This window comes from Cryptomeria japonica, chromosome 6 (genome assembly GCF_030272615.1).
Source record: "Cryptomeria japonica chromosome 6, Sugi_1.0, whole genome shotgun sequence".
Lineage (NCBI taxonomy): Eukaryota > Viridiplantae > Streptophyta > Pinopsida > Cupressales > Cupressaceae > Cryptomeria > Cryptomeria japonica.
The window spans coordinates 399,938,839-399,952,658 of NC_081410.1; the positions used below are offsets into that span (position 1 = coordinate 399,938,839).

Sequence of the window (13,820 nt, forward strand, 5' to 3'; positions counted from 1 at the left end):
ACATCCTCTTCTTCTTAAAACTGAAGTAGTAACAAAGGTTGACACTGAAGTTAATAAGAAAGAATCTAAAAATGCATGTATTGAATGGATACTTTGATTATGCTTTGTGTCTTCATGCATGTATTGATACGTAAAGGAGATACTTTTTGCTTGAGTGTATTCATATGTCTCATGTATATTCATATATCTTATGCATGCATTTGTCTTATGTATTCATGTGATCGCTTCACATCTAATATGTTTTCAACATATGTCTTTATGTGCCTCATGACTGATGTGTCTTCATCATGTAAATATACGCAAATACAATATACAACTTACAAGATTTGGATGCACATCAATGATAAAATTGTCAAACAAATTTCATGTAATGATATTGACTCATACCACTATGCAAAGACTATTGTAAACATTAATAAATTATATTGGATTCTAATTTGATAAATCCACAATATGCTATAATTGGATCACATTTCAATTGTAAATATTTTAAGTTTAAAAGTACAAATACATGCACACAATGAACAAATTGGGTCAAATATCAACATTTATATATATCAAAATACACAATAATTGCGCGCATGTATACAAAAATGGCATTTATGCCAAGTCAATAAAAGTTTTACAAAATTGTGTCATGTCTAGATTGATATACAATAAAAATGTAGAATATATAGATGTATTGGTCTTTCAATGACCACAACTAACACTATACGATCCAATAGTTGTGGTGGATCATCAAAATCAAGCCTCTTTGATGCAATACACGACTTTGTAGATGGTTTCACAACCACAATTCAAAAGCGAAGTTAGATGCCTTTTTTTAAAAAATAATTCACAATTATCAAAATAACTATACATTCAACTATAATCTCTTTGCAATTGAATTATAGATTACCTCATGTGTTGATCTGGGATCAACCATCTTTTCTCTCCTTGCCTTGTCAATCTTAGGAGTCCTCTTAAATTGGTACTTGATGTTGGCATTATGTGAACCGGTATGAGGACATAATGATATTGTATGTTGTCATTGATGTCAATATGTGATATGAAGAGAGAACCAGCATATGTGTGAACCGGTATATATGCCAAAGTAAAGCGGTATATTTGTTCAAGGTGAACTAGCATGTAGTCATGGGAACCGACACATGGAAGCATTGTATGACTACTGGTTGGTAGGTAGTTTTTCCACTTCAGGATTTTCGGTTGGAGTTCCTCAAGCCTGTGTGATTCAATCGGTGATCTTTGTGTGATGAGTTAGCAGTATAACAAAGAACAGATCATGTTGCCACGTCAGCCTTATGCGCGTGAAGGATCTTGCATGAAGAAGACTATCCCTATCTACCTCGAGAATGTGCGAAGTTTGTGAATGGTGAAAAAGCGTGATGGATTATCAGCCGCCATGAAATTGGTGAAAAATGAATGATGGAGAATGTCTTGAGATTGGATCAAGACTGTTGCATTCAATACAGTATGATCAACGGTCGGGATTGAACCATTTGAATTCCTTAACCTAACAGGTCTAGGGTTTAGGGTTTATGCTACCGACTTGTCTGTTGTCCTATAAGGTCGATGTTGTGATTCTTTCAGAGGTTGTTGGCAAAAGTTGTGTGTGTGTATCTAAGAGAAGAGATACGCGATTCTTGCCAGACCAGAGGAGAGAAGTTATAACTGCAGAGTGTAAGTGCAAAAGGTGAAGAGGAGCTTAAGCGGATTTGCATTGGCATTGAGTGCTATTATCAGGTCATTGATATACCTGTTGATCTTTAACCACTTCAATAGTTGTGAAATCTCCTAACAGGGTAGTCTTAACTGGCTTGTTGAAAATCCTCTAACAGGGTAACTCGAAGCTATTGAGTCATTGATATCCTTTAGCTATTGAGTTCTTGAAATCCTCTAACAAGGTACCCTTAACAGGGTTTAACCCTTAACCGGGTATTGTAGCCATCCCTTAACCAGGTGATCCCTAATAGGATCGGTTCCTAACAGAACCTATTGTATCTATCTTTAACCGGACAAGGCTCCTAACAAAGCGGACTTCCAAAGAGTTCAAAAACAAGCTTGTGGGTATTTATCCCCACCGTGGTTTTTCCCAGTTGGGTTTCTACGTGAAAAATATGTGTGTCATGTGTGATGCTTTCTTCATGTGATGTTATGATTATTTTCTGATTAAATGGTGATGCATGTTGATCTTGCTGTAATATGTACAGCTTTGATGGTAGATTGTTTGTTCATGCATTAGGGTGAAATGGGAATGAAGAGTTAGATTATATGAGAAGATAAGTGTCAATCGGTCTTTGCTTGTCTCGGTTACACTGGGTTTTCCCGGTTGAACTCTGTTGAAGGATTGGTGCTGTTGTTTGTCTGTCAGTGCATAAGTGTTAGTTGACAAACCGGTTTAAGGTTGTGTTTTTGCATGTATTGATTCACCCCCCCCCCTCTCAGTACCGGTTTGGTACTATTTGTTCATCATTAAGTTATCACTTGAGAGGATCCATGTTATGGCCAAACCGTTAAGGGGCCAATTGCAGGTTAAATACAATTACTACAAGGTAATAACATATATAGATCAAAAACACTAAAAATCTACATTATTTAGAACAAAAGTGTACCAAAGCCTAAGATGCTTCTCATGTTGACCTAAGAGGGATCACTATTAATGAAGCAACTATGGCTATTTCTTGTATGAAAAATGATAAGATTATAATTTATCTAAAGTTCACATGTACATGTGCATATAATCATCAAATCAAGAAAATAAAGTAGAGATACATACCTCTTATCTCTCTTGATCCTCTGGCATATCAGGTGCATTTATGAATTCTACAAAGCTCAATTGTCGTTGTATATAAAAGAGACAAAAAATACTAATCAATCTACAAGTTCCAATAAAGACAATTTCAATCTTTTCAAACAATTGTGTCAATTCAAAATGTGTTCAATTACCTTTTGACATTTAGGTGTCCTCGATGATTTCTTTCGCCCAGTAGGTGTCCTAAACACACGTGAGGTACCCTAAAAGAAACAAAATTAACACAAGAGATATCAGTAGATAATATTAAATATAATTTAACAAATCTAAATTTAAATGACTTGCATATTAAAAAAAATACATAAATAAGAGGTGTGCAAAATATGATACCACATAGCTTTCTAGGCCAAAATCAATGGCCGAAAGTGTGACATTATCAATCTGGGACATTTGATCCCCTGACCATGCCTATAAAACGCAAAATAAATATACATTAAAGAGAGTTAGTATATCTTATATAAAAAAAAAATTTGAAATCAAGGTACTATTCTATTTTAACATGTTACAAAAAAATTACCTCATGTGTCGAAGCTGCAACTGCAACAACAATAGGAGGAATATGTGATGGTGAGGAATATGACATTAACACCAACTGATGCATCCTAAAATGCATATTGTTTGTATCAATTTAAATTGATCTATAAATGAAAATTTATTTACATTTACAAGTTGTAAGTGATTAATAAATAAAATGTTATCAATTCAAATCAACACACCTTTGTCTACGTCAGACCACCAAACACCATATCCATCAAAACATTAGTCAACGCCACATCCTCTATAGTTTGATCCTAACATCTACCCCCACAACATGTACACAAATGGGATGTGAAACCATCTGCACTAGTCTCAATATCTATCCCAGAGCATATACTTGAACAACTGGGACACACATGTTGAATGGGCTCATCGAGGCCAGATGATTTGACTACTACATCATCATCAAGGCCAAGAGGATGTGATAACTATGTGCCATGTTGAATGATGACATTGTAGCGTCATAAATTGTACGCACTTGCTAGGGTGGTACAATTTTACACCTAGTTTAGCACCCGCCTTGGTGCATTTTACATTTTGCATTGCATTTCTCCTTTAGCACTTAATTAATCAAATTAATTAGGTCTAAGGTCCTATTTCATCATCCTTCACATCATAAAGTCGGGCCCTTTCATTAAAGTGTGCCCCTTTTCATTTTATTCCTCCAATACATCATCTAATCAAAAACCCTAATTAGGCCTTCTTTTGGACTTGGGGGCTTGATTTCGGGGGTCAAAACATCTCGAAATCACCTGTAACTTTGGGATTCTCTCTAAAATCATCATATCTGACGGCCCTGAAAATTTGGTGAAAAGTTGTCGGGACCATGGCACCCGGAGTGCACACGGTCCCGGACATTTTTCCTGAAATTTTAGGAGCATGATCCAATCATAAAATAAAGCTTAACCTCAATAAATTGGCGGGAGATTCAATCTCTAGGTTGGCCAAAAGATGAAATTACGACCTAGGGTTTCATACATAAGAGCTCTCTTTCTTCATTTGAAAGGATCCGAATTTTGTTTTCAGGAACCTCATGTGCAGCGAAAGAGCAGATCTTTGAAGACTTCAACAACATTCAAAATCCCTCTATCAAGCATTTATCAATTCCATTCATCCATTTAGGGTTTGGAAGACATTGAAGAACAATAGGAGATTACCGACTGAAGATTGGCTTGTACCTCTCCCTTGGGGGTTGGGTATGATTTCATATTGTTTTCATGTCTTTGCATAAGCTTCAATATATCATTTATTCATGTTTTAGATCACTTTGCATCTTGATTTAGGCATTTACATTATCATTTACAAGCAATTAGGGTTTACTTTCTAGGTTACTCTAGTTTGCTTACTTGCAGTTTAGATCTTGCACACACACAAGGTCTGCACACACATTACTTTTACAATACAACTTGGCTATTCGTGGAAGTGGAAATCACCGAAGCGGGGGTTTGACTAAGGCAAAACCCTATATAGCCACCCAAACACCTTTTTCAGATACAAGTGCAGGTTTCGGGACTCGGACGACGCCGCAGGTTGCAGATCCGGGAAAAGCAGGTTGAGACAGCACTCCACACCAAATTGCAGAGCAAAAGACCAGGACAGGGGCATGGGGTGCCCTGGTCCTGCCAGGATAGGGGCGCTGGGCGCCCTGGTCCCTGGGACAGAGGCGTTGGGCGCCCTGGTCCTCCTGACAGACAGCATTTCCGACAGTTTCCCAGAGTGCAAAACGGCAGTTTCAGGTGCAGTTTCTGGGACAGAATCAGGACAGTGGTGCCCGCACCCCCGTCCCAAACATTTTCAATCAAATTTTGACTCCGGGTACGCATCTGCATTCTTGTCTTGTCCTTATGTTTGCAGCTTTCCATTGTTTAAGTTCAATTCTGCAATCTTGTTATTAGTTCATACTTGCATTTTAGGGTTAGGAATTGAACTTGCATAATCTTACCTTTCAATTACAACAAAGGAATAGAAATCCTAATAGGTAGCTCGTGGCTCTCTCTTTCACAAAAAGAAGTAGCCAATTGTGTGATACCTCTAGGCTCTTTCGTATTCTGTAATGTGTGTCAAAAGGTAGGATTAGGGCATGATAACCTAGTCTCGCTTTTTCTCCCACATAGACATCATTAAATGTGGTGGCCACTTGAAGAGTTTGTACCTCCATAGACTCTTCCAAGGCTATTGGGACCGTGACATTGACCACAGGTTTTGTTGCTAGAGGTATGCGACTTTCCAGGTTTATTAACCTTCGGGATCCAAGTCTATCTTGGGCAGAGCCTCCATCTCTACCCTGGAAGTCTCTCATATCAAAGTAGTTTGGCCTCTGATTGGGGATAAAATCACAATATAGTTTCCTCAAAAAATATAATGGAACCTCAAAATTATTACAAGGTGGTTGGTTAAAGACCATCCACCACCTATTCCAAAAATCATTTTTCACCTCCAAATGGTTACACTAGTGTATAGAAAACCTCTTTGAATTAAGAGGTAAGGTCTCATTGGTTTTGGGGTCATTAAAAAGAGCACATATTTGTGCTTTACTTATAAATATTTTTTTCACTAGCATAAAAAGTATGACATCAATCCCTATAGATTCCCCATTTTGTAACTTGTTTGGAAACTTCATTGGCACTACTAGCTATTGATTCTAGGGTTGTGGCAAGGGATGCATGATTCTCATGCTCGAATGCCTTCAATATATTCACCAATCTAGTTATTTTGGCAGTGTTTTGTGTTAATTATTTTATCAAATTCTCACGTGTTGTTTGTGAATGGTCTATTGGAGGAGATGGAAGGTTTGTATCTTGAGGGTTTGGTTGTGGGTTCCCCTGTGGGTTTTTCCCTGAGTTCTCAGGAGGTGTGTCTTGCTGGAGGGGCAGTGTTTTGAGAATCTAACATAAATTTATAACAAAAAAAATTAAATTAAAATCAAAAATAATGAAATTACATTCAAATTTCAAATAAAATTAATTAAATACATCAAATGGATTAAAAAAATTGAGCTCCGTATATGTTGGTTACCTTGGCATTGTGGATGGCTTATATTCTTCAAACCCCATTCGCGTAGTTCATGGTAGAAAACCCTCAAGCTCTTCTTGTCTGGTTGCGGGTGAAAATGACCCAGTTGGCCGCAAAAAAATAAAAATTATTGTTTGAGTAATGTGTACGCATTTTTAGAAACTAAAACCTGTATGCATTTTTAAAAACTAAACTGTGTACACATTTATTTGAAAATAGACTTCATACGCGTTTTAGGATTGTTTAGGCTTGGTAAAACGAGCCTAAACGCAAATGGGTTATTTAAAATTTTAAATAACTCATTCGCGTTATTAGTATTTTGACTTTTTTTTTGGATGGTGTCCACTTTTTTGCACACCATCTTGGTGCACTTACCCCAATGGAAATAATACCTTTACCACAAATAGGTGCAACTTCCTCACTTGAAAACTTTACAAGTCCATCATCATACTTCTCAAAGTCAATGAACTTTTCTTTATCACCTGCCATAAGATTTGAACATTCGAAATCAATTATTCATGCTTTAGGCTCTACTTTTGCATGCAGTATAGTCTTCACATTCACTAGTTTTTCACTGTTCTCTATTTATTTTGGATTATCATACCTGTTTCATGCACACCTTCATCATATTTCACTTTCTTTTGCACACTCATACATCCATACACACACCTATATTTATATCATCCTCACATATACAAAGTCTCCCAAGGTCGACTAAGCATCTCAACTGAATATAATTCAAATTAGGTTGACACTAAACATTCTCGTAGTGGAAAAGAATGTAAAGTGGACCTTAACATATCTTAACTGAGGCCAAAATAAACATCAAACATATTATACAACGATCCATAATCATCAAAGAAATAATATGAAGTGTAAACACCTGAGGCAACCAAAATTAGAGTAAACACCATCGAACTTAGAAACCATGCTTCGGAAGCTAAAGAACACGTGCCAACTAAATAAAATGAAGCTAAGGACATTATCAACTTAACTCCAAAACCACAACACCGAAAACCATAATGCAAAGAAATGTGGAGCATGCATTTCATATGGAAACACTATCAAATATATTGGCAAACACAACTTCCTTATCACAATAACCCAAAGCACCAATTCCGGAATATAACATCTCTAAACATTTCTTAACAACATATCCAAACTGCATGAATAGATGTACAATATAGAAGATATGTGAAGCAGATCTCTTAGCACAACTGTACAGAGAACTCAACTTAACTTATACCAACTAGTCACTAATGATAACCAAAGCATGTTGACATCAATGAGAACACATAAGTAGCTCATTCCAGTCAACCTTGTAACACTTACCTAGTCCATAAGTGATTATGTTATCTTTGGTATCTACTCTTGTGAACTATGTTGTGTTATAGACTATATATGCTTGTATTATATATGCTTTAGATGATTTCGTAGATCAAATGTTACTATTCTTAAGGTGGTGCACATCTTTTATGGTGGAGCACTTATTCTGTTTTTGGATCTAGGTTAAGACATTTTAGATTTAGCAGATCAGTTTGTGTCGACTTATGCATATTGGTCTAAGTGGTTGCGTGCAAATATTTTTTATGATTATTGGAAGGTGTGCCGACTTGGCTCGAACCCTCACATGTCTTCTTTACCTTCCAAATGATATATTTTGGGTCAATGCTATATACACATTACATTTTCTTTTGGTCAACCTAGTGAATTTTATTTTGATCCAATTGGTATATATTAGGCAATTCGGTTGTATTTGATATAAGGTGTGTGTATGAAGACGATGGATGAAGGGAGTGTGCTATAATGATCTAAGGTTTGGTGCTTGTGCAGAGCAGACAGATGAGTACAAATTGTGAACTATTATCAGCATTCTAATAGATGTTATTTTGTATATAGTTCAATCTATTTTTTCTATTGTATCTGAGCAACAATTTGTATCTTACCCTGAAGAAGTGATCTTTAGTTGTGCAAGACCTGATTTCGTAGCTTGCCTAAGCTTGGGTGCCTTAGTCTACAAATTCTAAGCATTGAGCTCTTTGGCAGGAAACCCTATTCATTGTAATTTGTTGATATATATTGTGAGTTAGACTCTCACCATAGTTTTTCTTAGTTTGGGTTTTTCACATAAATCTTGGTGTTCTTGTGTGAATGATTTTGGTGTTCCGATGATTTACTTTTATGCATATAAATGATATGGATGAATGTTATGGTTTAACTAACTTAATGTGATCGGATTTATGTATATGTTGATTCAACCCACCCCTCGCCTTCCCCCCCTCCGCACCCCCACTCTTAGCTTTTGGTAGTGATATTTTTTTGAAAAAAAGATTTACTAATACAAAATATTTTTTCTATAAAAATAAAGATTTGTGATTATTCACATATTCTTTTTATTTTTTAGGGGGTTCTTATAGTTATTACTAGTTCTCAATTATAATTTTCAATCCATTATTTGTTCTTATAAAATTTATATAATGAAAATTAAAGATTGATTGTATTTCATGATTCCAAAATATACGAATCTAATATATTTCATCGATCAAAAAAGTTAAAAATCTTATTAGAAAGATAGTAAGCAAATAACAATTTAGATTAAACGAGTGTTTAATTATATTAAGATATTTTTATCATAAAATATAATTAAAATTATTTTTAAAAAAAATGCATTATTTGAAAAGAGAGAATGTAAATATTTGCTTAGATGAATTTCTAAATTTAACCAAGTTAAATATTAAATATTGCAAAAAAAAATTATAGAATTATTTTTTTTATATTACTTTTAAAATAAAATATATCTTAATATTTGAAAAACAACTTTAAACAAATTTCTGTCACAAGGAAAATTCTCTGGCAGACAGGCAGAGTCGACTGTCAAGATTAGGCCACTTAATTGAATGGTATCGAAGAACATGCAAATGTTGTTTGATACATTATTCTACGTTAAATTTTTTAAAGAACAAAACTTAAGGACCAAGTTCTTAAGAATTTACTTTTATGCTATCTGCTCACATCCCACGTTCTAATTGAAAAACTCATAGAAAAAAAGATAATGGAAGAAGTAAAACTACTTAACAACTTATTCTGTCTGTAATTTACAATTGTAATATTCTTCCTTCCGGGAAAAGCAAATCAGCATGCTTGACAACTTTTTCTACACCATCCAGAGGAATCTGAACTACCAATCATATAGATAGGGTTCTTGTTGCATTCCCCAGCAGCAGCCCACTTACCACAAAGATCATTTTCATCAATACATTCATTAGAATTGTTATCCATTTTAATGAAGTCATAGGCCCTTACATGTATCCATTTTGTGGCAGACCACTTTTCTCCCTCCATAACAGGGCAGCTTCCATGCAGACTGTTATCATCAGCTGTGCCATTTGGCAGAAGACTGAAGAACAGAAGGGCATCACCTTTTCTTGGCTTCACTGCATTAAAATACAAGTTATATGGGTAAGTGCCAAAGAACATAACCACCTTCTTCATCCCACAAACATTATGAAATGTAAAGACGAATATTTAGCTACTATTGAGAACATGAATGTTTAGTTACTATTAAGTTCTAGACCCAAGAATTTTCCAACATATTACCTGAATATCCACCTTTGGCACATTCTGACCAAGAACTATCTTTTAACTGGCCATCACCTTCCTAAATACCCAACACAAATACTTAAAATAACTGGAAGAAGAACTCAATCACATTTTAGGATATAGATTAAACACAAAATGAGTGTTTGATGCAAAGAAACTAACCTCTGAATAAGGAAAGACAGTCTCACCCCCCTTGATTACATCTGATAAATACATCAACACTGTAGCAGTTCTATGACCACCCGCCTCTTTGTTAAACTTATCATGGAAAAAATCAACATGAGGTTCATATTTCTGGCCATTTTCATAATGTAAAATCTGTATACCTTCGCCATTTTCTAAATACAACAACAAAAGAAATATATGTGAAAGAAACTTACAAACAAGACTTATAATTGTATTGGAAAAATTAAGGTTTACATTTTAATGAATCAATAATTAGTTTTCCCTAAGATAATTTGAAAAGTTGTACAGAAACACAATACTTTACAAACATTTGCACAATACTTTGTAATCAGTAAATGATTAATAAAAATAGTTTATATATTTCTACTATATACATTTTGAATTAGATTTCCAACTATATATGTGTCTGCCATTTATAACATTAATCACATCACTCAGATAAGAAACATTATATTACCTTTTGGAAGAAAGGTCCAGGCTGCTATTCTGTCTTCAATCCTTGCAACAATTTCATCCTAAAATATACAAGCAATGTCAATAAATAGCCTTTATTAAAGAGTAAACATAAGTTTGGAAAGATCTATTTATTATAGGCTCTTAAAATAATATAATATATATCAATGTTTGATGTTGCCAGTAACTGTAAAGGGCAAGTGCCTGCTTCAAATCTCATCCAGCTTTATAATCAATAGGTTCATATTTTTCTCCATTTTGAAATCAGTTTCTTATGCTTTAATTGGTGGAGAAACATGACTAAATCTGTTTTTGTCTTAATCCAAAACAAAACATGACTAAACCTACCTTGATATATTTCAAACTTACCTGAGATTTATTTAAGAACATTCCTGAGCTTGTTCGAATTTCACTCGTGATACTCTTCCCTGATTCATTATCTGCCACCATAGATTTCTCTAACTTGTCTCTTGCCTAAAGTTAACATTGCTAACAGTAAGGAAACTTTTAATAGAGAGACAATTCTATAAAGGTTTCTTATATTACAATTTAGTATAATTCACTTGCCAATTCAATTAGATGGGCACATTCTTCATCCCTGAGGAAGTTCTTATAGAGAAAAGCCCTGCCTCAACCACAAAGAAATCCAACACTCAAATATCATGCATACAACAAATTAGTATAACCTTAAAAAATATGCATTTGCTATCAACATAGGACTTTTACAAACATTTTATGTTTTCAATTCAGTCTTAAACCTGGGTCTCCAAGACAACTGAGTTACACGAGTTGGATTGAAGCTATATGATTGATGAATGGAAAATTTGAATGCGTCATTTTGAGCTCTTAGTGACATTTTCTTCCTGAAAAATAAAAAATCAAACTCAGAAAATTATAGATAAGTTTACATTTGAAGGTAATTGCTAGTGTAGATACGACATAAATTCAGTTCTAAAACAAAGTATAGATTTGAAAAGTCTAAAACCTCCCACAAAGTTTATGTAATTATATCGATCATTACTTACACTACAAATTCAATCCAAATTTTTATCGTGGATGACAGGTAGTCTAATTTTTAATATTTATTTATAGTATATTAAAATCTTAAAAGAAGATATTTAAATCCTAAGTTGATATAAAAGAAGATCACTGATATTTTTATAAGAATTTATTATTATTCAATTGTAATTAAGACTTAAAACTCCTTCAATCATAAAATCTAATCAACATATATCAATAGATTTAAATATTACAAAAAATCTATGCTATAATGAGTATATCTTATTTTCTATTGGAAGGGCTTAAATGATAATATGTTGTTGTCAATATATCAGTTGTTTATGTGAGACCAGGTTTTTCAACTTAACAACCTATTAATTATACATTCAAAAATATTAATCATATGAAAATTACTCATATTTTAAATGAAAAGTGTAGAAGAGAAACAATGTATACAAAATCTAAAGCAAATAAAAAACTAATACAATACATACAATGTAGTATTTTCACTTGAAAAATTATTTTCCAGTAAACAAACCCAACACAATAACCTTCTTCACCATCATATAAAAACTAAACTCTTTATAATAGAATAATATTTAACTCTTAAAAATGCACAGATATTAATAGACATCAGACAACAACAACAAAAAAAAAAAGATTTTACAGTTTGTTTAAATACTTCAAAATTGTTTTTTTAAGATAAGCAGGAATTTGAAAGGGTCGGAAACCTTGAACAAATAGAAGAATGGAGCATGAAACACAACCAAACATCAAAAAACATTCAGGAAGAATAACTATGAGACTACAACAGATAAAGCAGTACAAAATCTTAGAAAAAACGACCAACCAATCCAAAGACTCTGTTTTATCTCAAGACAAGAATCCTTCTTCCCAAATCTTTTTTTTTTTTTGACAAGGAAAAATCATAATACCACTGCCCTATCCTTCTTCCAACCTCAAAATTTTAAAAAAAGTGTCCATTTTTTACTTAAAAACAGTTATTGGTTAATCTCATTGAACCAGAAAACATAGAAAATATACAACATATATCCAACAATATCAATAACTAAAACAAACCCAATACCACAATAAACAAAAACAACCCAACTAGAATAACCAATTCACATAGTCATTGTCATACCAAACAGGAAGCTGCTTCAAGTCTTTGGGATTTGGCTGGGTCTCCAGTAAGCTAGGGGGTGGTTCTTTTGTTGCTCTGTTAGTCTAGCAGTGTTTAATATTAGACTTCTTTTGCATTTTGATGGTTTTGGTTTAAGTCTAAATTTGCCTTCAGACTTTGTAATGGATGGGACCCTTGATTTTCCCTCCTATCTAATAAAAAAACAGAACAGTATATTGAGGAAAATTATAGCCCAATATCCATATGGACCCCTCTCAGTTTCAAGTTCCAAAAATTATGAAAAATAGGATCTCACAAATTCATACAATCCTGCTCTATAAGAGTCTAAACCAAATGGACTCAAATGGACTAATTACAGAAATTGATCTTTCGAATTAACAGAGCTGAAATAAACCCTTGATTCAAACCCTTAGAGGGGAGAATTTTCATTAGAAAAAACAATCAAAAACTCAGATAAAGCTGTTGATTTGCCAGTACAAATTTTGGGCTTACATTTGACCGAGCATTCTTGGAAGTTCCACTGCACATTCTGCAGATTGTGTATACACTGTGACTGCAACACATATCAACATTACTGTCAACACTGCTGCCATGGCCCCACCAAACACATGAACCAGTAGACACCAAATAAATATTTGGTTTTTTATCTTAGAATATAAAGAAAGCACTCAAATGACACCAGATCCTGCACTCTGAACACTTTATACGACAAATTGTTTGCATGGTATTGATGCACTTGAGATATGTTAAATGCATTTGCAGGTGTAGCAGTGGGTAAACATGATTTCAACCAAATATTTATTTTATTTTAACTTTTATCTCAGTTTGTTTAGAATCTGGTGACACTTCGACAACATAACTGATGATTTAAAAGTTTGTTGGTTTTTCTTTAACGTCCAACTATTTCTTGAAAAAGATATGTTATGCCAAAGAAATGCTATTATAATACAACTTTGCAGAAATTTAGGTAGTCATCAATTTTAAAAATGGAAGTCAATCCTGAGAAAGGAACATATTGCACTAATGTAAGCTTCTAGGTATGGAATAATATCTACTGTTAATTATGTAAGCTTCTAG

General features: G+C 33.9%; 1 protein-coding gene across 1 annotated transcript; it reads right to left on the reverse strand.

Annotated features, from left to right (window-relative positions):
- Positions 1-9,411: 9,411 nt before the first annotated feature.
- Positions 9,412-13,510, reverse strand: LOC131065822 (probable prolyl 4-hydroxylase 6). Its single transcript, XM_058000460.2, has 8 exons — positions 13,236-13,510; positions 11,359-11,463; positions 11,168-11,225; positions 10,970-11,074; positions 10,605-10,662; positions 10,124-10,299; positions 9,959-10,019; positions 9,412-9,795 (listed from the first exon to the last, which is right to left on the reverse strand). The coding sequence occupies exons 1-8, from the start codon at positions 13,334-13,336 to the stop codon at positions 9,494-9,496; spliced, it is 966 nt and encodes a 321-aa protein (XP_057856443.2). The 5' UTR covers positions 13,337-13,510; the 3' UTR covers positions 9,412-9,493.
- Positions 13,511-13,820: the final 310 nt, after the last annotated feature.

Excerpts from the sequence above, each read along its gene's own strand:
- LOC131065822 (XM_058000460.2), bottom strand. The coding sequence starts at position 13,336 with ATGGCAGCAGTGTTGACAGTAATGTTGATATGTGTTGCAGTCACAGTG. Across the intron at positions 11,075-11,167 it reads GTGCCCATCTAATTGAATTG|GCAAGAGACAAGTTAGAGAA; the intron begins GCAAGTGAATTA and ends TGTTAACTTTAG. Across the intron at positions 10,663-10,969 it reads TGTTCTTAAATAAATCTCAG|GATGAAATTGTTGCAAGGAT; the intron begins GTAAGTTTGAAA and ends TGTATATTTTAG.